At 40.6% G+C, this 26,209-nt stretch overlaps 1 protein-coding gene across 2 annotated transcripts; it reads left to right on the top strand.

Moving 5' to 3' along the window:
* Positions 1 to 10,894: 10,894 nt before the first annotated feature.
* LOC141258241 (T-box transcription factor T-like) lies at positions 10,895 to 21,957 on the top strand. 2 transcript variants are annotated; one of them, XM_073673253.1, is made up of 8 exons: positions 10,895 to 11,100; positions 12,147 to 12,411; positions 13,250 to 13,384; positions 14,767 to 14,828; positions 14,929 to 14,990; positions 18,055 to 18,234; positions 18,699 to 18,831; positions 21,693 to 21,957. In XM_073673253.1, the coding sequence occupies exons 1-8, from the start codon at positions 10,895 to 10,897 to the stop codon at positions 21,955 to 21,957; spliced, it is 1,308 nt and encodes a 435-aa protein (XP_073529354.1). The 2 variants fall into 2 exon arrangements, with proteins under 2 accessions (XP_073529354.1, XP_073529356.1); XM_073673255.1 differs by lacking the exon at positions 18,055 to 18,234.
* Positions 21,958 to 26,209: the final 4,252 nt, after the last annotated feature.

Raw genomic sequence — 26,209 nt, 5'->3', positions numbered from 1 at the left:
TATCCACTTTCGCGATGCTGCCCTGGCGTCTGCTGGTCCCCGTCTGACTTCTGTCTTTCCCTCTATCTGGGTCCAGTACCATATGTCTCTGTAAGAAGTAATGGCTTGTCTCGTGCAAACTTCCTGGTCGCCGACCCGACCGTGAATCTCTGATCTGGCACCTTCAGAGTTTCGGCGATGTCCTGTCACTGACGCACACGTCTGAGAACCGTGCCGCGCAACCTGTTTCCGTTCTGTCAACCAATGTTACCCGGGTGAGGAAACTTAACTGGTGTCGCTCGGATCTCCGGGGCTTGACCGTCGACGTCTGGACGGATACGCGGCACCTTTCTTCCTGACAGGAGCTCCGCATGCTGTTGTTGCTTGTCCCTTCTCTCTCTTTGGCGTCAGAATCACCTCAGAACTTGCACACGTGCTGTTTTTCTCCTTAGCTCGTTTCCCTGACAATGCTGTACTCAGAGTCCTGATCAAACTCTTCCCCTCTGCCATGCCTCCATGCTGTTCTTGTTCCACAGTGTCTAGTCTCCTTACATTCCTCACTTCTTTTATCTCGCCAGTCCCTGGGCAAGGGAAGTTTACAAATGTGTGTTGCTTCTTTAAGGGTAGTCCAACTTCTGCCAAGAGCTGCACACATTCCTGAGTTTTCTGTTGGATTTGCATCCAAATGAACTCATCCTGTGCGCACCACTTAGGAGGAATGCCTGCATTGGCTCATTCTGTCCTGCGCAGTTCTCCCGATAGAGGTTCTTCTGAGAGATCTGAGGTTCTAGTCAGTTCACTGGGCGTCGGGCGTAGTTCCGTCGGTGTGTTGATCCACCCTTCATCATGATCGACCGCCAGTTCAGTAACTGTTTCTAGTGGGGTCTTCAGGGGGAGCACCTTTTCCCATTTTTCCGCCTCAGAAAGGCATGGGCAAAGCATATTTCTGTGCAACACTCGCGTCAGGGCACTCTCTTCACCTTCCGGTCGAACTTCATAAACCGGGTTATTTGGGTGGACTCTCCTCACAATTCGATATGGCACTTCTTCCCACGTGTAATCTAACTTATTCTTGGGTCACTTGGCTCATACTAACACCTACTCTGCTGCCTGAAGGGGTTCTTCCTGTGTGTCAGACTTTTGGTGTGGTATTTTATCTCTTTAAGTCTCCGTTCCACCAAGCGTCTCTTCATTTGAAGTCGATGACGATGTCCCCGAACCCAGGTAGTTGGGTGAGTTCCCAGATATTCAACCTCAAATTCTAGTCCTAATTCGGTATTTTCTCGACCACCTCGCCCAAACAGTAATGTGTAGGGTGTGTATCCACTGGTCACATGAACCCGATTGTTATACACCCACACCAGCTCGGAGACAAACTCAGGCCACCTAATTTTCTGATCTTCTTCCAGTGTTGGTAGCATTTGTAACATAGTTCTATTGAAGCATTCGCAAGCTCCATTTCCCTGTGGGTGGCATGGCGTGGTCCGGGATTTGTCTATACTGTAGAGATGGTGCACTTCCTCCATTATCTTCCCTTGGAAGCAGGCTCCTTGATCTGAATGAATTATTTTTGGGCACCCATACACAGGGATGAAATCTCAGCAAATTGCTTTGGCCGCCGTTTCTGCCATCTGATCACAAGTCAGAGTGACCACAGCGAACTTTGTGAAGTGGTCGATCTTTACCAAACAATGCTCATAACCATTGTAGGATGTTCCGATCATCAAATAATCCACCATCAATACTTCCAACTGGGCAGACGTCTTTAAAGTTTGGACTGGTGCTCTTTGTTCCGGAGGCTCAGTTAACTCACACCACCTTCGACAGGCTTCTTCCACTGTCTTTTGCAGCTGAGGCCAGTACACTAGTTGTTGCAGCCATTGGAAAGTGCAGAAATGGGCCCCCCATTCATGAGCCATGGGCTTCCTTTGCCAGACTTATCACCATTTCTTTGGAGATCACCACTTGCCAGGTGACATCCATCTCCCGAGGCAGCTGAATCCTTCGGCACAGCAGACCATTCTTCATGACATGTCATTCCCATTGGCCTAAGGTCTGCAATGTACTAGCTGATAGAGACGCTCTTAACTCCTTATCAGGTTTTGCCCCAAGGTGACCCATTTCCTCAGCTCCGCAAGTTCAGGATTAGACTGCTGTAGATAAATTCACTCATCCCTTGGGTGTCCTAGGACTTGGGCGGGTTTACGCTCTCCCTCTTTTTTTTGAGCAGCCACCACTGTGGCTGCAAAACGAGTGAAATCTGGGATCTCGTCACCTTCTAGATCTTCATCTGTGTCTCCCATTGGACTTATTGGAGTGACTCGAGACATTGTATCGGCATGGGTATTCTGAGATTTTGACTGATTCTGTACTAGTACTTGGACATCCTGGGAACCAGCACTCGTAACTTTGCATTTTCGAGATGAGCAAGGCTATTGTTATTGGTTCTCACCTGAACCTCCGACAGATACTCAGCAAACTTTTCAGTTATGGCCCAGACTAGCGCCAGCTGCTCTAACTTCAATGAACTGTATTTATCAGGGTTCCTTTCGGTTTCTCTCAGGGACTGACTAGCATATGCAATCACCCGTTCTTTGCCTTCTTGAATTTGCGCTAATATTGCTCCTAAGCCATACAGAATTCCATCGGTCTTTAGTAAGAAAGGTTGGGAGAAGTCGGCATAGGCCAATATGGGAGCGTTGGTTAATGCCATCTTCAGGACACAAAAGGATTCTTCCTGTCAGGACTACCAGTGAATGACCCATTGTTTATGTTTCCCAGCTGATCCTCTCAGAAGTTTATGGAGTGGGGTCGCTATTTTGGCAAAATTTTCGATAGTAACCTGCCAGGCCAAGGAACGCTCTTAGCTTTCTTATATTAGTCGGAATGAGCAACATCTGTACAGCCGACACTTTTTCGGGGGTGGGGTAGACCCCAGCACTGGAGACAATGTGCCCCAGATACTCAATCTCCCTCTGAAACAAGTGACATTTCCGAGGTTTAATTCTCAGCCCATGCTTTTAGAGCCTCTCTAGCACTTGTTCTAACCAACTGAGATGTTCCTCGAAGGTGGATGAGAATACTACAGTGTCATCCCGATAGATTAAGGTCACTTCAAAATTGAGATCCTCAAGACATCTCTCCATCAACCTTTGAAAAGTTTCAGATGCTTTAGTTACGCCGACAGGCATCTGGTTGAACTCAAATAGTCCCATGAGGAGGATGAAGGCAGTCTTCAACCGATCTTTATCAGCCATAGGAACTTGCCAGTAGCCGCTGGCCAAATCGAGGGAGGAGAAATATTTAGCTTTTCCTAAAGGAGACAAGGACTCTTCAATCCGCGGCAGGTTATAGGAATCCTACACCATACAAGCGTTCAACCGCCAATAATCTACGCAGAACCTAAAGGCCCCATCCTTCTTCTGAATTAGTACAATGAGCGTGGCCCAAGGGCTCTGACTTTCTCATAGTAACATAGTAACATAGTAACATAGTTTGTAAAGCCGAATAAAGACTTGCGTCCATCAAGTTCGACCTGTTAGTTCTGTAATTGCTAAAGTTGATCCAGAGGAGGGCAAAAACCCCAAATGATTTGGCCAATCTTCACCTGAGGAAAAATTGCCTCCCGACTCTGAAACCAGCAGTCAGAATAAATCCCTGTATCAACTTACTATTTTATTTTATTTTTAAGTATATGCTGAAATCTGCCTGGTATCTAGAAATGCATCCAGTCCCCGCTTGAACTGGTGTAGTGAATCCGACATTACCGTCTCCTCACTCAGTGAATTCCATATTCTCACTGCTCTTACCGTAAAGAACCCCTTCCTATGCTGGTGCTGAAACCTTTTCTCTTCCAGTCTTAGTGAGTGCCCTCTTGTTACCGTAATATCCCTCCTTTTGAACAAATCCCGGGCAAGATCTCTATACTCTCCCCTAACATATTTGTACACATTTATTATGTCCCCCCTCAACCTTCTCTTTTCCAGGCTGAATAGTCCTAGTTTTGCCAACCTCTCTGGGTATTGCAGTCCCTCCATTCCCTTTATTAATTTTGTTGCCCTCCTTTGTACCTTTTCAAGCTCATTTATATCCTTTCTATATATTGGGGCCCATAACTGAGCACAGTATTCCAAGTGTGGTCCGACCAGTGCTTTGTACAGTGGAAGAACAATGTTCTCATCCTTTGCAGCTATACCTCTTCTGATACATCCCATTACCCTGTTTGCCCTTACAGCAGCGGCCTGACTTTGGGCACTCCAATTTAGTTTGCTATCAATCAAGATGCCCAAGTCCTTCTCCATCTCTGAATTCCCCAATGATTTCCCATTCAGTGAGTACTGGTGACTTCCATTTTTCCTTCCCATATGTATGACCTTACATTTCTCCTCGTTAAACCTCATTTGCCATTTAATGCTCCACCTACCCAGCTTATCCAAATCCCTCTGTAGGTCTGCACTGTCCTCTTTTGTATTAATTGTTTTACATAACTTTGTGTCATCTGCAAATATTGATATTTTACTATTTATCCCGTTGACTATGTCGTTAATAAAGATATTAAATAACATTGGGCCTAGTACAGACCCCTGTGGTACCCCACTAGTGACGCTTACCCAATCTGAGTATATTCCATTTATAACCACCCTCTGCCTTCTATCCTTTAGCCAGTTAGCTACCCACTTGCAGACATTTTCCCCCAGCCCCATCATTCTCATTTTGTATACCAACCTATTATGTGGCACGCTATCGAACGCTTTTGAGAAGTCGAGATACACGACATCCACTGGTTCCCCCTGATCTACTTGAGAGCTAACCTCCTCGTAGAAGTCAATCAGGTTTGTTTGGCAGGAGCGATTCCTCATGAATCCATGTTGGTTCGGGATTAAAAGATTATTAGCATCAAGATGCTCCGTAATTGCCTCTTTAATGAAGCTTTCAAAAATTTTGCCCACAATGGACGTCAGACTCACCGGCCGATAGTTTCCGGCGTCACTTTTCGCTTCCTTTTTGAATATTGGCACTACATTCGCCTGTCGCCAATCAAGTGGCACAGACCCAGTCTCAACAGAGTCCTTAAATATAAGATATAACGGTCTGTCTATCACATTACTTAGTTCCCTTAGTACCCGTGGGTGTATGCCATCAGGTCCTGGTGATTTGTTTATTTTAATGTTACTGAGGCGTTTCTGTACCCCAGCTTGGGTTAGATTTGTCATACTTAGTGGAGGATTAAGTTTGTCACTTCTCATTTCTCCTGTTAGTTCGATTTCCTTTGTGAAAGTTGTCTAAAAAAAATTATTTAATAGATTAGCTTTATCCTCATCTTTCTCTATGATTTTGCCTTCCTCACTTTTTATCGGTCCAATATTATCCGATTTAATCCTTTTACTATTTATATACGTAAAGAACAGTTTGGGATTTGATCTACTTTCCCTAGCAATACGTTTCTCTGTTTCCTCCTTCGCTATTTTTATTTGTTTTTTACAGGTTCTCGTTTTTTCCTTGTAACACATTAGTGCCTCCTTACTGTTTTCCTGTTTTAATCTCTTGAATGCCTCTTTTTTGCTATTTAATGCCCCTTTTACGTTCTTGTTCAACCATATTGGTTTCCTCTTATTTCTGGCCCTTTTATTCCCATACGGTATATATCTCTCGCACTGAGTATTCAGAATTCTTTTGAAGGTTTCCCATTTACTATTCGTATTCCTTTGATTAAGAACTTTGTCCCAGTCAATAAGTTTAATGTTTTTGTTGTTCCCTTATTGATAACCCTACTGAAGGGCATTTTGAAGTCGATAATATTATGGTCGCTATTACCTAGGTGCCCCCCTATCTGTACCTCAGTTATTCTATCAGGCCTATTAGTCAATATTAAGTCCAACACGGCCTTCCCTCTCGTTGGTTCCTGCACTAGTTGGGAGAGATAATTATCCTTAATATTTGTCAAGAACCTTTTTCCTTTCTGAGATCTACAGGTTTCTGTTTCCCAGTCAATATCCGGGTAGTTGAAATCCCCCATTACTCGAATTACTCCATTTCATAACATATGAGGCAAGAGGTCTTTCACTTCTTGATACATTTGTGGCGGTATCTCTCTCTAATGGGAGCGGTGTCTCCCATAGGGATCTCATGCTGGATAGTCTTCATGAAGAGCAAACACCCCGTGATAATGCTGAAGTAAGCCCTCCATTTGTTCTACTTGCTCTGGAGAAAATTCTGTAAGGTTAACCTTCATCTGTTCCATAAGAGAGTGACTAACCCGTGCTCTCCCTTCTTTCGCTCTCGCAGCGAGAGACACTGATAGAGTCCATGGATCTTCTTCCAGGGGTGTCAGATTAATGGAGTCGGGTTTGGGAAGATTCCCTGGCATTACGTTCACCAGGGCGATTTCTTTCCGAGGGTTCAACTGTAAATTGACGCAGCGTACCGGCACATGCCCGTGCCGCACCATGGCGAGAGTTTGGGTGACCAGGAGCCCAGGTATTTTTTGTTTCCTTCTATGGACTCAATTTGCACCTCCACCCCTCAATTGGTATACAGGCCCTTACAGGGATAGTCAGTATTGTTTGTCCAATGGGTAGAGTCACGGCAGCCTCCAGAGGTGTAATCACTTTGACAAGAAGCTGAGAGGTGTCTGGTAAGTTCTAGACCTGATTCACTCGGTTGAGTTGTTGAAAAATCCTTCGACTAGTGTGATGCCTGGTTACGTGTTTAAGGCTGCCTCTTTGTGGTTCACCAATCAGGAACTCCCCTACTTCCTTCAGGATATTCATTCCCAACGTCACTATGGGCTCTGGACTTATCGGGCCTGTCACCAACACAATCCCTTTCTTTCCTAATTCTCAACCACACATACGGACAGTCATCCACACCACCCGGGCCACTGGAATGGGGAGCTGGTTGGCAGCTATTAATCTAATATTCGGCCCCGTGTTGGACCAGATGACAACAGGGAAGTGAGCGTGGAGGTATTCTTCAGGCATAGTGGTCACATAAGACCCTGTGTCCATTAAACATTGAATGCGTTTCCCATCAAATTCTGCTCAATCTGCCCAAGTTATGGGCCTTTCAGAGACAATATTTTCAGAGCCTTCCTCCCCTTCTCCTGGGACATGGTAACCCATGGTGTACTCCTCAACCATGGGGCTCCTTAGTTTAAAGGACGCCTCCTTCTTTCTTGGCTCCGGCTTGGGCACTCTCGGGATATTTGTCCTCGGCAACCACAGTTCCAACATTCAACTCTTCGCTCTTTCGTCCAGCGACGGATCTAAGATGACAAATTCAGGGGTATAGCATCCTCTCCTTGGTCCCTCTCCTTATATCTAGCTGAGGGGCAGTCCCTTCACAAGGTACTAGAGGTTCCTTTGAGATTGCGTAACTCTCCTCGAATATCTCTGATCTGATGTAATTCTCGTGCCCAGTCAGATTCCCTGCCGGCGGCTTCCGATGCAGTAGATACCTGGTGACACCAAACTGTGCCCATCAAGACGGGTGCCTCTTTTTCTCGAACTCATGCCTCAGCCCTGGTTTCCAAGAAAGTCATGTCCAAGTTAGTCCGTAACCGCTCCTTCAGAGCCTGTCGCAGGTAAGGTTCTCTTAGTCCGGCAAAAAATTGATCCTGCAGTACTTTGTCTAAGGATCCCAGCCCTCGAAATTCCTCTTGAATCTTCTTGGTGATATGGGCTGTCACCTCCTGCAGAGCATTGACATACTGCACAATAATCTCACCTTCCCCTTGAATTTGTTTAAATAAGCACATGCGTAAGTTACCAAGGTCAGTAGTGTCACCGTGCATATCTTCCAAAATCCCAATCACTTTTTCTATTGTGTCACGGTCCTTAGATTGTAGGTACATAACAGTCTGTCTTGCCTCCCCACCAAGAGTCAGTAAGGCTAGCTCTGCCTGCATGGCTGAGGTCATAGGGTACATCCTGACCATGCTCCGCAGTCTCTCCACTCAATCCCACTACTGTAAATTATTCCCTGTGAATTTTGGGATGTTACTGAGCATTGCCCCCAGGGGAATACTTCCCCTGAAATGCCCGCCATCACCCTGTTGTGCCATTTGCATACTGGAATGTTGCATCCTGCCGACTACACCAAATATAATGCAGGTAAACTGTATGCAACAGTGGAGACACAGGCAGATCAAAAGTATATTTCATTTATTTAACAACTAATAGTAATTTTAAAACACGTATTATATACTAACAATTCCTTTACAATGTTTGACAGTAAAATAAGCAGGAAATCACATAACAGAATAAAATATCAGAATACACTAGAATTCAGGGCTGGTAGTAAAAAATGATCTACTGTAGGGAAGGGGAACTAGATTGTCATTAGCTATACTGGGCGGTCTTTTAAAGCTTTGGCAATACTCTGTTCCTATCACAACTCGCTGTCCGTTTCCCCCGTCACTCTCTATCCACTTTTGCGATGCCGCTCTGGCGTGTGCTGGTTCCCGTTTGACAACTGTTTTTCCCTCTATCCGTGCCTGGTACCATATGTCTCTGTAAGAGGTAACGGCCCATCTCACGCGTCCTTCCTAGTCGCTGACCCGAATGTGAATCTCTGATCTGACACCTTCAGAGTTTCTGCGACGTCCTGTCACTGGTGCACACGTCTGAGAACTGTGCCGCCGCAACCTGTTCCCTTTCTGTCAACCGACGTCACCCGGATGAGGAGCCTTGACTAGTGTCGCTCGGATCTTCGGGGCTTGACCGTTGACGTCTGGGCTGGGAACATTGACTGGCGTCTCTCGGGTCTTCGGGGCTTGACCATTGACGCCTGGGCTGGGCGGATTAGCGGCACCTTTTTTCCTGAAAGGAGCTCCGGATGCTGCTGTTGCTCCTCTTGTCTCTCTCTTCAGCGTCATAATCATCTCAGAACTTGCACACGCGCTGTTTTACTCCTCAGCTCGTTTCCCTGACAACACTGTACCCAGAGTCCTGATCAAACTCCTTCTCGCTGTTCTGGTTCCACAGTATCTTGTCTCCTTACATTAGTGCAGTCAAGCACTGGAGTAATATATCTGGTGTAAGAAAGCCCTCCACCATTGATGAATTTGACAGGGGAGTGTAGCCATGCCCTGTCTTTTCCTGGTTCCTCTCCAGCTCCCCTCATTTTGGAGGAGCTGCTTGAAACTAGAGTAAAAAATCAGCACTGCTGATCTTACGGTATGTTTACACATTGCTTTTTTGTAGCATTTCTGCTGCGTATTTTACACAGTCTATAATAGTAATAATACAAGTAGCAGCAATTTACAGTACCAGCATAATCATTCTTATTTCTGAAATCTCATGGACACGCTGCCGATCTTTTTTCTGCGCATATTTTGAGCACTACTGCGTACTTTCTAAGATGCAGCATGTCAATTCTTTCAGTTAAAATGAATAGGTGAATAGTGCAAGTAAAACACTGAAAAAATCCACATAAAAACTCTACAAATACATGAGTATTGTACGCAGCATTTTTAAAGAAGTTGTCCACATCCATCTCCTATTCTCCTACGGCAGCCACTACAGCTAGACGACCAAGCTCTGCAGGTAAGCACTTCTGGCGGGGTGCGGCCGCCAGCACCGATAACAGCTGATCGGCGGGGGTGCCGGGTGCGGCATCGAGCATCAATGAAAGAGTAGTGGACAACTTCTTAAATCCAGCACAAGCCATGAGTAGACTTATATATGTCATTACCTGACATACTACTAAGGACACCAATTGTGTGAAACGTGCCCTGTGTAAGGTGGAATCTCACCAGCTTCTCTTTTTATTTGCCAATAACTCACAAAAGGAATCTTTCGATTAATAACATTGTCTTAAGTAATGGCTCTTTATGCACCTCTCATCTATGTAGATGCACTACATGTGAACATTCTCAATGCAGTTTTAAATGCACATTTCATATTTTGGAAAATCTTCTAGAAAATGACTTTAGATAGAGTTTAAAACCATTGTGATGTACCCTAAAACCTGATTTCTGATCACAAGTACACTGTTAAGAATAACAAATTGTCACCGCAGTAATTTACACACTGAGCTAACGCTGAAAAATAAGCGCATATTTAAGCACCTGAAACTAGCAGTAAGGTAAGAGATGATCTTTAATTAAGTGTAACTGAACAAGACAACTTAATGAAGCAAACGTCACCTATGGAATAAATTATTGATCCTTACTGTTCCTGCAAGCATTGAGAGATTATACACATAAATGAAACCATTGCCTGCCTGGCTTTCCAATCTGATTAATACCTAAAGCTCAAGATTTATTTCTTTACTTCTCTAACATTCATCAGTCTCTTGCTCATCTTTCTATCTCATATGTAACTATCTATATATCTATTGCAGATCTATCTATACATGCCAGATATGACAAGTCATTTATTCATCTGTTCTTTAAGATTGGGTCTTCTTAGCTTATTAAGTCCTTGATTTCCAAGATTTCTCCTAGGTTTTTTTTTCCTTTTAAAGACTTAAGGAAAAGGAAGAGCATTATTTCCTGTTTTTCCCCCAGGTGTCAGAAGAGTGCAGGCGTCCATTCACCTAGACACCTCTGCCAGATTTAAAATTGTAATTCTCCCAGGTGTTAATTCCTAATGAAGGCTATTACACTGAAAGAAGGTTATGGTGGCTTGTGACCCACCTCTTCCTAGTGGCACCTGTGCTCTTCCTTGTAGGTGCAAACATTTAGATATTTACATACACTTTCACTTAATCTGATGGGTAATCAATTGGGTGAGATGTTGAAGTCACCAATCATAAAAGACATAGACCAAGATCAAAAGGAACCCTACACCAATCCTGGCAATCTCTGTGGGGCAATTGATGACCTCAGTAGTATGTCAGTGTGACTACAGGCTCAGCAGACCTACGTACACTCAGAGCTTTGGCAGGCACTACAGAGTGTGATCTGATAACCATGAGTACTAGTGGCACTGAAAACTTTCCTAAAGGTTTACCATGCAGGACTGATCATCTACTTACTGCAGTAGAAAATGAGCTTCAAGCTGGTAGTGAGAAAGGAGACCCTACAGAAAGAGAACTCAAAGTTACCTTGGAGGAAACCGACTTATGGAAACGTTTTAAAGAACTGACAAATGAAATGATAGTCACCAAAAATGGCAGGTAAGTGTTCGCTACAGATGCATATATACGTCATTGGTAAGCAGTAGAATTATTAACACCTCATTCTGAGACACGAAGAAGACTATAACTTATTCACTACAGTCTTTGGTTCACGGCATTGCATGAAGTTATACAATAGTATTTCCCACATGTATAGACCTCTATGTAAGGATCAAGACAATAGAATATATATAGTCATGACCTATTTTATATACTAAATATTTAATGGTAATAATTACTCTAAAATAACCTCTAATGTCACCTTATACATGTGTTTACACTTTCTCTTCTGAATGACCATTTCCTCCTTGAAAAATTCCCTTTTTGATTTTGTTGAAATATTATATTGTATTGCTATCCATTAATATTTAATCCATATTTTCTAATTATGGTTTGTGCAATCCTTCATGTGATTGATTCTGCAAGAATAGAGTACAAAAAAGGTAGTTATCCAAAAGCTGGCAAATCTCACATTATATATTGGAAGGGTCCGGTATTAAATAGTTGGGTTTTCATAAATGTATTGTACTACAGAAAACAATGGAGCTACTGTACTTTCATTGATTAGTGACAATATAGTTCTAAGGGGATTTGACAAACTTTTGAATTTAAAGAATGTTTAACGCAGGATGGGCTACAGACATTGACTTTCTTACCGTTGTTGGTGGCTTCTCTTTTTTACATTTGACATTTGGAAAATGTGGTTTATAATTAATATTATAATCAATATGGTTGATGAGATTGATAGTCTATACAAAATAATTGAAACACTTTTCAGAGAAAGAAAATGGTGACGTGTTTGTTTCTATCATACTTTTCCGCTGATTGTTCCTCTCCTGGTTTTGGCTTACAAATACTGATGTAAAATAGTGACCAAATAGTGAATGTGTGAACGTGGCCTAAGAGGTATATAAATAGCAGTAATCAGTGACTGCTGACTACAAACTAATATTTTTCTAATTACAGACTTGTACCTACCAATAATTTGGATGCAAATAACATTTTATCCGACTGATATTTTTATATTTTCTCTTGCTTCGCCTCAGGAGAATGTTCCCAGTTTTAAAAATTAGTGTCACTGGTCTAGACCCAAATGCTATGTACTCCTTCTTGATGGATTTTGTGACTGCTGATAACAACCGGTGGAAATATGTGAATGGACAGTGGGTGCCGGGCGGTAAACCTGAGCCACAGGCCCCAAGTTGTGTCTATATTCACCCAGACTCACCCAACTTTGGAGCCCACTGGATGAAAGCACCCGTTTCTTTCAGTAAAGTGAAATTGACCAATAAAATGAATGGGGAAGGCCAGGTAACATATATATTTCATGTAAATATTGTTGTTTATTTTTTCATAAAAATAAATAGCTAAAATATATACTGTAATGAATGACTACATTACTGAATAAATGCTATATATGATAATCTAAAGTTTGATATACTGTTTATCTTACATTGCTGTCTTTGCTATGTTTTCATTTTATTATAAGTTAACACATAGATCCTTACTTCTTCAATCTGTACCCTTTAGTCTTAAAAATAAAAAAACACGGTTTATTGGAAATTACAAAGATAAAAGGTACATAGGTTGAGTTACATATAGAGGTGTTATGTGACTGACTTTGTAAAATGATATAACCTATGAATTATTGATATTACATGGATTTTCTTACATTTTAGAATGCTTTCTATATACACACACACACACATATATAAATATATATATCCAAAAGGGTGGGAAAAAAAAAATATGCATATAAGTATATATATATGTATATATATATATGTATATATATGTACACACATATATATATATATATATACATATATATCTATATATGTATATATATATATATATATATATATATATATTTATATATATATATATATATATATATATATATATATATATATATATATATATATGTAGTGTTCAGGAGGGCAGAAAAAACCCCAGCAACAGGATGCCCACTATAAGACAAATAATGGCAATATATATGCTAATTTTCAAAATTTTTTGAGACCAAAACTTCCCCTGTGAAAGCTTATCTATAAATTATAACCAGGCATTAATTTTCGTAAGCATCATATTGAGAGAGTATGTATACTAAAATCCTGCATATATGACAATGTGATATCTTGTATTTCAGATTATGTTGAATTCCTTGCATAAATATGAGCCCAGAATTCATATAGTACGTGTTGGAGGACCACAGAAAATGATCACCAGCCATTCATTTCCAGAAACACAATTTATTGCTGTAACAGCATACCAGAATGAAGAGGTGCGCATAGCCTTATATCTATATTATAATATAGTACATGTATTTTTTTTTTACCAAATCCCATCAGTATACTGAGCATTTGCTAAAAATTATAATTTTTTATTCCGGTGATTGGTTGCCCATTTTGATCAATTCTTTGTGAGAAAATTACTTCCCACTTAAAAAAAGGCATTTGTATTGTATAGGATGTACACTAAGAGCTGTTTGTCTGGCCATATCTTTTTTAAGAGTTTTTAAAAAAAAAAAAACGCCAGAAGAAGCCATGAGATTGCTTACAGTTCTTCATTCTGATGGTGTAGTTTATGAGAAGCTACACCCCTAAATCCTCACCTACATCTGAAAATTCACACATATGTGCTGGGAAAACAGACATCTCACCATAATCATTTTTCCACCTTAGGGATTCATTTATTAGTTCTCTTCTCCTCATTTCAGTTGTCACAATGTTCAAAAAAAAATCCTCATCATTTATGTTTGCGTAATTCTTGGAATTTACTGTGTTAGGAATTCTAATTTAAAGTAGTTGTATGAAGTTAGAAAAAAAATGACTGCAGTTGTGTCTAGTAATCCCACTTACCAGAATGGGGCTGAACTGCAATACCAGACACAGCCTAAGGATAAGAGTGGCACAGTTTAAAAAAAAAAATGAAAACATTGGGCCCGATGTATCAAGGTTGGCGATGTTCACACCAATCTTCATGAGATGTGCTGGAATGGGATGCTTCAGATTTACGAAGAGGCATAAGACTTTTCATGAACCAGGAGCAGCTGATGAGCAGTGCACACCTCTGTGTGCACCTAGCCACAAATCCTATTTTCACCCCTGCTTGAGTAAGATTTGTGGCATAGCTAACACTGCCGCTTGTCATGAACTTTGATGAGATGCGGCCACCATGCTCCACGTCCTGCCCCAGCTCCGCATATCTTGTCTGAACTGGGAGAAACTGGCATGAGAACACCCAACGTCTCAAAATTTTGGCACAACTCTGAATTGCACCTAAATTTTGTGACTTTTCAAAGCTTTTACACCACAATTCTGCCAGGAAAGCTTTGATGCATCGGGCTCATTGGCTTCTTGCATCGCATTTATCATGCATTAAAAGGTCAATTGCTACAAACTATTTTCTTTTTTTCCCCACAAATAGCACTTGGCTGACCAACAACTTTCTTGAAAACGAGTCAGAGAGCCAGTCAGGTGATCCTTTTCAGCCAATCAACAAAAGCATACACTGTAAAACAGGCATCCTTATGGCCCCGCATTGGTAGAGGAACTATTAAATCTATTAAATTATAAAAACCTCAAGAAAAAAGCATAACCAATATTCTCACTAATATTTAGGTGAGGAAGAAGATACCTAACAATTGTTTTTATGTTTTTTCAGATAACTGCCCTTAAAATCAAGCACAATCCTTTTGCCAAGGCTTTCCTTGATGCAAAAGAAAGGTTAGTGAATAGTGAATGATCTTTCCATTCTATAGTTACTATGGTCATTGAAATAAAATGAGTAAAACCATTAATTCAGTATTTGTTTGAAATACGACAGGAGCGATCACAAAGATTTCATTGATGATGGAGAAAGCAATCAGCAATCTGGATATACTCAATGTAAGAAGTAATACTATCTGGTAAATATTGGACATGGTAAACAATTCCTGCTATGTTTTCAATAACGGAAGCCAAACATAACCTGCTGGTAATAGTAAAAGTTCATTAACTGTTCCACAGAATCATATAAATAGTTTAATGGGCCACGCTAAGTGAGGTTTTGGCATTAATTCAATGTCAATGGTATGGTCTTGGATAAAGAGTGCTGATTTTTAATGTTTGGGTCATGAGAAAAACTAATGGATAATGGTTTTTAAAGGGGTTGGAAGGTGACCAACATAAAAATAAAATTCAGTTAAATAATATGATAAAATCAGTAATATTTACCTTTACTTATCCCCCACCTCTTGTTCCATCTATTCCTGTGTCCCTTATTGTTCTCTGTACCTCCAGATCTATCTGGGTGGACATTTGACTTCTGAGCCAATTACTAGTCACTGTGTTGACCAACAGTGAATCAGGCACATGTCCACCCAGGTGGAGAAGTGAGAGCAGAGACAGACTGGGGATCAGTAAAGCGAGGGGGCAGAAGCGGTAGTGAATACGAAAGATATGGTATTATTTTATCATTATTTTACACCTTCCTGAACGTTTGGTTTCTTTTTATTTTAAGTGACAGGACAATCTTTCCACACAATCAGCAGTTTTCTCTGGGAGACGTTGCGTTTATATCAATTTATATTGGAAAAAATACACGCTTGGTAGTCAGTAATCTTATTTCTAAGGCCACCTTTGCAGGATAGAGATACTTTCATGTTCCTATGAGGAGAGTTAGTGTTGAAGGAACATTTACAGTTACGAGAATTTCCTCATAGCTGTAATTTTCAAATAACGTTACAGCAATATTAATTGAAAAGAAGGGGAGGACGGCACATCCAGGTAAAGTAAAGATCTTCTAACTTTAGTAGAAGTCCATTACATGACTAAGGGAGCATTGTGCTCCAGAAATGCGTCAGAGTGACTATGTTTTCACCAGTTCACAGATTTTAATTACATAGTTACATAGTTACATAGTTTATAAGGCCGAAAAAAGACAAGCGTCAATCCAGTTCAGCCTATTTCTTGTGCACTGCAGCTATTCCGCAGCGTTGATCCAGGGGAAGGCAAAAAAAACCCATGCGGTATAGGCCAATTTACATCATTGAGGAAAAATTCACTTCCCAACTCCAATCTGGCAGTCAGATTAAATCCCTGGATTAATTAACTATCACTAAACATAATATGTAATTTTATTGTTCTCAAGAAAGGCGTCCAGGCCTCTCTTGAACTCATTAAGTGAGTTTGACATCACCACTTCCTCTCCCAGAGAGTTCCAGAGTCTCACGGCTCTGACCGTAAAGAATCCCCTTCTATGCTGGTGCAGGAACCTCCTTTCCTCCAGACGCATAGTGTGCCCCCTCATCTTTGTCACCATCCTTGGTATAAACAGGTCATGGGAGAGATCTCTGTACTGCCCCCTGATGTATTTATACATGTTTATGAGGTCTCCCCTAAGCCTTCTCTTTTCCAACATAAATAGGCCTAATTTAGACAACCTCTCTGGGTATTCTAGTCCCTCCATTCCCTTTATTACCTTAGTCGCCCTTCTTTGTACCCTCTCTAGCTCCAATATGTCTTTCCTGAGCACCGGAGCCCAGAACTGTGCACAATATTCTAAGTGCGGTCTTACCAGCGCTTTATACAGAGGAAGAACAATGTTCTCATCATATGCCCCTATTCCTCTTCTGATGCATGCCATGACTCTATTTGCCTTCGCAGCTGCTGCCTGACACTGGGCACTCCAATTTAATTTGCTGTTAACCAAGACACCCAGGTCCTTCTCCATGTCAGATTTCCCCAACGGTTTCCCATTTAATATGTATGGGTGGCTGCTGTTTTTCTTTCCCATGTGCATGACCTTACATTTATCGGCATTGAACCCCATTTGCCATTTTTTGGCACAACTCCCCAATTTATCTAAATCCTCCTGTAGGTGTGCCCTATCCTCATCTGTATTAACTACTTTACAAAGTTTAGTATCATCTGCAAATATTGCTATTTTACTATGCAACCCTTCCACTAGATCATTAATAAATATATTAAATAATATAGGGCCCAAGACAGACCCTTGAGGCACCCCGCTAGTAACCCTGACACACCCTGAGCTTACTCCATTGATAACCACCCTCTGCTTTCTATCACTCAGCCAGCTATTTACCCACTTGCACACATTATCCCCCAGACCAAGCATTCTCATTTTATATACCAACCTTTTGTGTGGCACGGTATCAAACGCTTTGGAGAAGTCAAGGTATACAACATCCACTGCCTCTCCCCGGTCCAGCTGTGAGCTCACCTCCTCGTAGAAGGCCATCAGGTTTGTTTGGCAGGAGCGATCCCTCATGAATCCATGTTGATATGGAGTTAGACAGTTATTATCATTAAGATATTCTACAATAGCATCTCTAAGAAATCCTTCAAACAATTTACCCACAACAGACGTTAAGCTTACTGGTCTATAGTTCCCAGGGTCACTTTTAGACCCCTTTTTGAATATTGGTACCACATTTGCTTGGCGCCAGTCTAGTGGCACAGTCCCTGTCCATAAAGAGTGCTTGAATATAAGATACAGCGGTCTGTCTATCACATTACTTAATTCTTTTAGTACCCGGGGGTGTATGCCATCTGGGCCTGGTGACTTGTCTATTTTGATATTATTTAGGCGTTTCTGAACTTCCTCCCGGGTTAGGTGGGTGGTATTTAGCGGAGGGTTTACTTTATCACTCTGCATTTCCTCCGATAAAAATTGTTTTCTTTTGTGAAAACAGTGGAGAAGAAGCTATTGAGTATGTTTGCTTTACCCTCATCACCCTCTATGATTTTACCCAGGTTATTTTTCAATGTAATGGACTTCTAATAAAGTTAAAAGATTTAGACTGGATGTGCTGTCCTCCTCGTCTTTTCAATTGTTGTTTCTGCTTTTCAGGAGATGGAATGGCACCCGGCAAAATAAGACAGAGCGATATATTTATGTGGGTTTTTTCTGCTGTTACAGCAATATCATTGTGTTTGCTGTGTCTTCCAGTGGGCAGTTGGTTGATTCCCGGTTCCAGCTCACTCTGTTCCTCTTCTACCAACCACCATTCCCAATTTGGAACTCCATTACCTCTTACATCAGCTCATGGCTGTGAACGATATACCACACTGAGGAATCACAGAGCCTCGCCGTATCCAAGTCCATATACTCACAGAAATAATTCTCCTCGTAAGTAACATTTTTGTTTCTGGAAAAATAAATATTTTTGTGTAGCAATGAAATGATATAGCTCATATAAGTGTTACAGCACAGTAGCATAGCATCAGGGGACTAATTCATGAAAATTGGGTGATGAAATAAACTATGTTTACCTAAGTGCCATCAATATAACTGGAAAAGGGAAAAAGATTTTTTTATTATGGCAAAAACTTTTATTAATATTTCTAATAAAAATAGAGATATTTATTTAGTAGTAGAACCACAACAAATGAGTACAGAAGTGCTGGGGGATGAGACCTCAGAAGAGATGAATGAGCATGGAAAAGAAATATACACATACACACAATACAGGCAGTCACTGACTACTGGATGTCAGAGGCACCTAGTCAGCAAAAACACACAAGAAAATGAGTTGTGATTTATTTTGTTGTAACTGCATTCTAATTAGTTTTTTTATTACCATTATCCCTCAGCAAGTTACACAGAGAATTCATCAGCATGCCTTCCCGTATTTCAGTCAAACGAGCACTGGCCTGGATTGCAAATGCAAACTCACAATGGAATGTTAACACTAAACCACGCAAATGGCACTCCATCTAGTTCATGGTATGTCTTAAGATGTTTTCAGTAACGTAAGATTGATATAACCTACAGGTAATGGTAAAAGTTCATAAATTGTGCCACAGAATCATGTAAATAGGTTTATGGGCCACTCGAAGTGACATTTTGCCAGAACCTTCCATTAATTCAATGTCAGTGGTATGCTATGGTCATGGAAAAAGAGTGCTGATTTTTAAAGAGATTCGCAGGTCACCTAAATTTAGTAATATAATAAAAATGTAATAATATGATAAAATAAATAATACTTACCTTGCTAATCCCCTGCCACTCCTGTTCCATCACTTCACTAGGTCTCTCATCAGTCTCTATACCTCCAGCTCTACCGGGGTGAATGTGTAACTTCAGAAACCAATTACTAGCCACAGTGGTGACAAATACAGGGAATTACTCAGTAGTCATATGTCCATCCAGGTGGAGCACGGAGAACAGAGACTGGTGGGAGTTCAGTAAAGCAAGGGAGCAGGAGCGGCTGCGAATCTGAAAGATAAATGATTCTTTTCTCAATATTTTTCACTATCCTGAACATTTGGAGACAGGACAACCCGGCTGCACAATCATGTGTTTTCCCCAGGAGACTTGAGCATACTGAATATCAATTTATAATGGAAAAATTCATGCTTGGTGGACACATCTTATTTCTAAGGCCACCTTTGTAAGCTAGAGATATTTTCATGTTCCTTCGTGGAGAGTTAGCATTGAAGGAATCTTTACAAGTTGGAATATAAGTGTGATAGGTAATAGTTATTGATAAAGTACAATAGAAATGGGCTTTTGTGTCCCTACAGACCATAATTGCATCCATTATTATAAAATGGAAGTTATTTTTTATTTAAAAAGAATAAGAGATGCTTCCCCATGTGAGGGCAGAATAAACTAGGAACAAAGACTGATTCCAATGCTGGACACTTACTGGGCTTCTTTCTCAGTTTTGATTAAACAAGGCGTTATGTTAAAGCTCTACTGGTTCTATCATGGATGAGCAGCTCTTCTTATGTCTTCAATATTTATAACCTCTGGTTTTGCCATCACTGATTGACATATTTCTGCTGATATACAGTGCAAGGACTTGTGCACATGGTTGATTATCTCGGGCGATTGCTATCTGTGATGCCACACATCCACACATACATATGATATTCTTTGGGCTGTGCACATGTCTGATGATTTTTTTTCTTCAGATCAAGTAGTTTGAAGAAAAAGTTGGAGACATGTCCGATTTTTATCCGAGTGTCAGATCAATCGCAATGCGAGTCTATTGGTCCATGAAAAACATCGGATCACACTCCGAATACCATCCGAGTGTGGTCCAATTTTCACGGACTGACAGAATGGAGACGCTGGAAAAACTTTCTTTTCATTTTCTCTCCATCTCCGAGAAAAACTGATGTGACTCAGATCAAACTCTGACCGTTTTTTTCCGATGGAGAGAAAACGGTTGTGTAATCCTACCGTAAGTAAAAGCTATCACTCAATGTGCAGACGGTGTAAGACATAGCTTATCATTGAGAAGACTAGCAGATAAAACAGTGATATTTTCAAATCTACAGCAAAAGGCCTGGTAAGTGACAAACCTCAGGGTCTCTGCCCTTATGTTATGCTGCCCACAGATTGAGAAGCATAAAACTGCTGACATTCCCTTTAATTATGATTGATTTGCATGGATTCCAGAAAACCATAGTAGCGTGTAGGAAGCAGGTTGTATGTTGAATCACAGTGGCTCAGTGGTTAGTGCTCAGTGGTTACTGCTGTTGATTTGTAGCATTGGGGTCCTGGGTTCAAATCCCACCAGGGACAACATCTGCAAAGTGTTGGTATGTTCTCCCCTTGTTTGTGTGGGTTTCTTCCCACACTCCAAAGACATACTGATGGGGAATTTAGATTGTGAGCCCCAATGGGGACAGTGATAATGATGTCTGTAAAGTGCTGTGGAATATGATGGTGTTATATAAGCAAAGTGTAATAATTGAGTAATCATGGGTTTCCTACAAACTGCAAATATGAAACCTCCTTCTCTTATTTCCCCCTCTGGTATATATTATAAGTAACAGGAGTGTTATTTATTTATACAGAGGCTGGGGAAGGTCATCATTGTTTCTGGAGGATTTCATGATCCTGAAAAAGTTGAAAGGTAGTTGTTATTAGTTACCTAGCACTTTTATCTGGATATAAGGCAGTTGTTAATTATGTAGTAAACCTATTGACATAAAATCTCCCATGATAGCAGGGATAGATAGATGAATTATTCAAAGCTATGACAATCAGTCTTTCTATGTCTTATACATTTTAAAACTTAAAGCGCATCTGTCAGCAGGATTGTACACTACATACACTGTCAGGTGGGCGACATTACACTGATTAAAATGATACCTTGGTTGACGAAATCCGTGTGTAATCTTTACTTTCAGTTTGGAGATAATGATATGCCCGTGCTTCGGGGTGGCCTGTGGGGGGCACTCTATCTGGTGCTCTGCTTACATATTCATCTGTATGCTCTTATGACAGCTCACTGATCCTTCACTGACCTGCCTCCTATTTTACATAATGCATCTAGTAGTGCAGGGCTAGGTAAAATAGGAGACAGGTCAGTGAAGGCACAGTGAGCTATCATAAGAGCATACAGATGAATGTGTAAGCAGAGCATCAGATAGAGCCCACCCCACAGGCCGCCCCGGAGCACGAGCATATCATTATCTCCAAACTGAAAGTAAAGATTACACAAGAACCACAGGATGGATTTCATCCCCCTCCCCTGACAGTATATGTGGTTTACTGAGCACAATCCTACTAACAGGTGCTTTTTAATGTGCAGCATATTTGAAAATAACACTTTTCATTCTTTTTTGCAGCCAATATCCAAGCTTATGGTCTGTAAGCAACAGTACTATTGGTTCATTGACACAAGCTGGAGGAATTGCTAATGGCCTGGGATCTCAGTACATAAGAAGTTCTTCCACTCACTACACACCATACAATCAAATAGTGCCTTCCCCCTCTCTGGGATCTCCTTTGTATGATGGTGGAAGCACAGACATAGAAGACAATCAGTATGATATTTCAGCACATGACAGAATGGCACCATCATGGGCACCAATGACCCCACCCTCATTGTAAATGCAAAGGACATTTTCTTTTATGGACACTGAAAATGATTTATCGCTGTTGTTATGAACATTTTACTCTTACTAACATACTGATTCAATGTTAAAGCAGTTGCAGAAAGAAAACAAAGTGTGTCATTTCTTGAGACAATGCACTGCAAAATTCAAGGCGTAAGGACTATTCGAGATGCATGATGTATAAAATGCAAAACAGATCTTTTGCAATGATTTATAAAAATTGGATATTTGTTCTCAAAGTCAAAATTCTCTGTCTGGCAGAAGATAAAATATAGAAGCAAGTTGAAACAATGATTTGATTGCTTTATGTTGAAGAAGTCTCATAAAAATGTTTATTTTGTAATCCCTCTTAATTATCCATGTAATGGTGTTTGTTATTAAATACTTAAAGAGGTTGGCCACTACATTTTTGATGATGGCCAATGCTTAGGAGAGGCCATCAATATCTGATTGATGGGGCTGCAACCACCGACACCCCTGCAGATCAGCTGTTACAAGCGCCGATAGCTGTTGGAAGCTCTCAGTTGTTGCTGGGTCACAATAGCTTCATCATTTCTATAGTGGCCGTAGTGGGGTACTGCAGATCTGCACTATTCAGAGTTTTGATGGAGCTGCTGTGTTTCAGCAGCATCCGAGAACTTCTGCCCGCTGGTAACAGCTGATAAGCGAGTAGTGCCAGGTGTGACACACCCACCAATCAGATATTGATCAACAGCTTCTTTTGCCTCTATTACCATCTTTTCCACTTTCCAGCACAGCTCTATAATCACGAGACTGCTGTGCAGTTTTGCCATGTTGCACAGTGTTTACTGTGTGGAGCGGTAGCTGCTTTCTTAGTGTAAGTCAGTAAGACTCAGAACAAAGCTCCATAGACTTACAGGTGCTTCTCAATAAATTAGAATATCATCAAAAAGTTAATTTATTTCAGCTTTTCAATACAAAATGTGAAACATATATCATATAGAGTTATTACAAACAGAGTGATCTATTTCAAGTGTTTATTTCTGTTAATGTTGATGATTATGGCTTACAGCCAATGAAAACACGGAAGTCATTATGTCAGAAAATTTTAATAATTAACAAAAACACCTGCAAAGGCTTCCTACGTGTTTAGATAGGTCCCTTAGTCTGTTTCAGTCGGCTCCACAATCATGGGGAAGACTGCTGACTTGACAGATGTACAGAAGGCAGTCATTGACACCCTCCACAAGGAGGATAAGCCACAAAAGGTCATTGCTAAAGAAGCTGGCGTTCACAGAGTGCTGTATCCAAGCATATTAAGGAAAAAGTGTGGTAGAAAAATGGGCACAAGCAACCAGGATAACCGCAGCCTTGAAAGGATTGTTAAGAAAAGGCCATTTAATAATTTGGGGGAGATTCACAAGGAGTGGACTGCTGCTGGAGTCATTGCTTCAAGAGCCACCACACACAGACGTAATCAGGACATGGACTACAAGTGTCGCATTCCTTGTGTCAAGCCACTCATGACCAATACACAACACCAGAAGTGTCTTACCTGGGCCAAGGAGAAAAAGATCTGGACTGTTGCTCAGTGGTCCAAGGTGTTGTTTTCAGATGAAAGTACATTTTGCATTTCATTTGGAAATCAAGGTCCCAGAGTCTGGAGGAAGAGTGGAGAGGCCACAATCCAAGCTGCTTGAGGTCTAGTGTGAAGTTTCCACAATGAGTGATGGTTTGGGGAGCCATGTCATCTGCTGGTGTAGGTCCACTGTGTTTTATCAAGACCAAAGTCAACGCAGCCGTCTACCAGGAAATTTTACAGCACTTCATGCTTCCCTCTGCCGACAAGCTTTTTGGAGATGGAAATTTCACTCTCCAGCAGGATTTGGCACCTGTCCACACTGTCAAAAGTACCAATACCTGGTTTAAAACCAACAGTATCACTTTGCTTGATTGGCCAGCAAACTCACCTGACCTTAACCCCATAGAGGATCTATGGGGTATTGTCAAGAGGAAGATGAGAGACACCAGACCCAACAATGCAGACGAGCTGAAGGCAGCTATCAAAGCAACCTGGGCTTCCATAACACCTCAGCAGTGCCACAGGCTGATCGCCTCCACGCCACGCCGCATTGATGCAGTAATTGATGCAAAAGGAGCCCCAACTAAGTATTGAGGGCATTTACTGAACATGCATTTCAGTAGGCCAACATTTTGGATTTTAAAAACATTTTTCAAGCTATTGTTATAAAGTATTCTAATTTACTGAGATAATGACTTTTGTGTTTTCATTGGCTGTACACCATAATCATCAACATTAACAGAAATAAACACTGAAATAGATCACTCTGTTTGTAATGACTCTATATAACATATGAGTTTCACTTTTTGGATTGAAGAACTGAAATAAATAAACTTTTTGATAATATTCTAATTAAGTGAGAAGCACCTGTACTTTAGAAAGATACTTCCAATCTGCACACATACTCCTGAGTGATCCTGTGCTCTTTCCAGAAGAGGACTGGACCTGCGCTGTAAACTGAGGAAGACTTCAATTAATAAGCATTTTACCAAACTTATACACCATTACGTACATAATTAGAATGGAATATGGAATAAAAATTTTGATGAGACTTCTTCTTTAAGATAACTTTACCTAACTTCTATTCATTTTTAAATTTAGCCAAGTCATTGTTTTTCAAACAGTTCCAAATTTACAATTAGGCACAAAAAACTATGCCTAATGCATAGTTCCTTCTTCATAGAGTCAATGCCAGATATGGTTTATGAAGTGCTTATAAACATGTAATATAGCTGTTCGCGCTTCAGGTACTCTTACAGTGCTGGCCTTGTCTCATACATTTGCACTGGTTTATCAGAGTATTACTTGAGATTATTTTGTGCCCAGAGGCTCCTGATATGTAACTCCAGTACTGTTATTTAATTAAATTAGCCGATATACGTATTATACAGTATCTTGTAAATTATGAATCCGGCTCTTGCTTTCTTATTATAGGCAGGAACTATTTGTTTGTAGTGCTGAAATGTGCAAAGTTGTTGCTTATTCATATTATAAATAGCTCATCTCAGTTGGTCTTTTTTACGTAAAAGTCCAAAATTATCCTAATTTTACTTTTTAGCAAGTAACCAGGTTTTCTACACACACAATCAGGGCAGTAAAGATGGCACTATAGTTAGGTGACCATGCATCTTAAGGTGCCAAAACTTAACTGTTGGTTGTTAAACTTGTGGCCTTGACAGTCACCAAATCGGCTCTATTTAATAACTAACTTCCCAGGCCCTAGATAATCTTCTTGCTCCTTTTCTAGGATTCACTAAATAGATGCTATAGGCTTAAAAGACTGCATAAAGGTCATATTACTCCTATGTCTAAAAGAGTAATGCCTATGCTGCAATATGATCATGTCACTCCTGCTCCACCCCATAGTCTAGTTTCAGCATGGGTTAATGAGAGATTGGTTATGTCAGATTAATTTAATAAGCTTCTAGGAGGAGGTAAGTTCCAGACTCGATCTATAACTGAACTTTTCAAAGGCATTCAATATGCTGCTCTATAAGAAGAGAGCAATGAGAATAAAGGAAAATACAGTATCTATAATAAAGTTAACAACTGAATCAGTGATAGGAAACAGAGGGTGGCTTTTCATGGAACACTCTCTGCTTGGGTCATAATTAACTGTGGGATACCCCAGGGATCAGTATTTGGTCCTCTTATTTTTAACATATTTATCAATGACCTTGTAGATGGCATACAGTGTAAAATTTCAATATTTGCAGGTGATACTAAATTCTACAAGGTAATCAAAACAGGAGGATAATTTAATATTAGGACTCATTATTCACATGTCAATGTCATCTGACCAATCTCTGATGAAACTTAGATGAAAATCACTGATGAAACTTAGTCCATTTTTCTCATACATCTAAAAAATGGACAGCTGAATAATGCCTTATAGAAGAATTTATGTAAGCTGGAGGTTTGGGTTAAGAAATGACAATTGAAGTTTCCTGTAGATCAATGTAAGGTCATGCACTTGGGCAAAGGAAATCAAATGCATAATCAAATGTATAATTACATAGTAAATGGTAAAACACTGGGTAAAACTATCAAGAACATAATTTTTCCTCTATACACGTCACTAGTGCAGCCACCATTGGAATATGGTGTAGAAATTTATATAAGAAGGACATAACTGAAATAGAGCTGGAGCAGAAAAGAACAACCAAGGTTAATGAGGCAAAGTGTGAACTGCTATACGAAGATA

The sequence above is a fragment of the Phyllobates terribilis genome, unplaced genomic scaffold (assembly GCF_046119375.1).
Source record: "Phyllobates terribilis strain yellow unplaced genomic scaffold, ASM4611937v1 Scaffold_3__8_contigs__length_932513732, whole genome shotgun sequence".
NCBI lineage: Eukaryota > Metazoa > Chordata > Amphibia > Anura > Dendrobatidae > Phyllobates > Phyllobates terribilis.
This window is presented reverse-complemented; position numbering and strand designations above follow the sequence as displayed.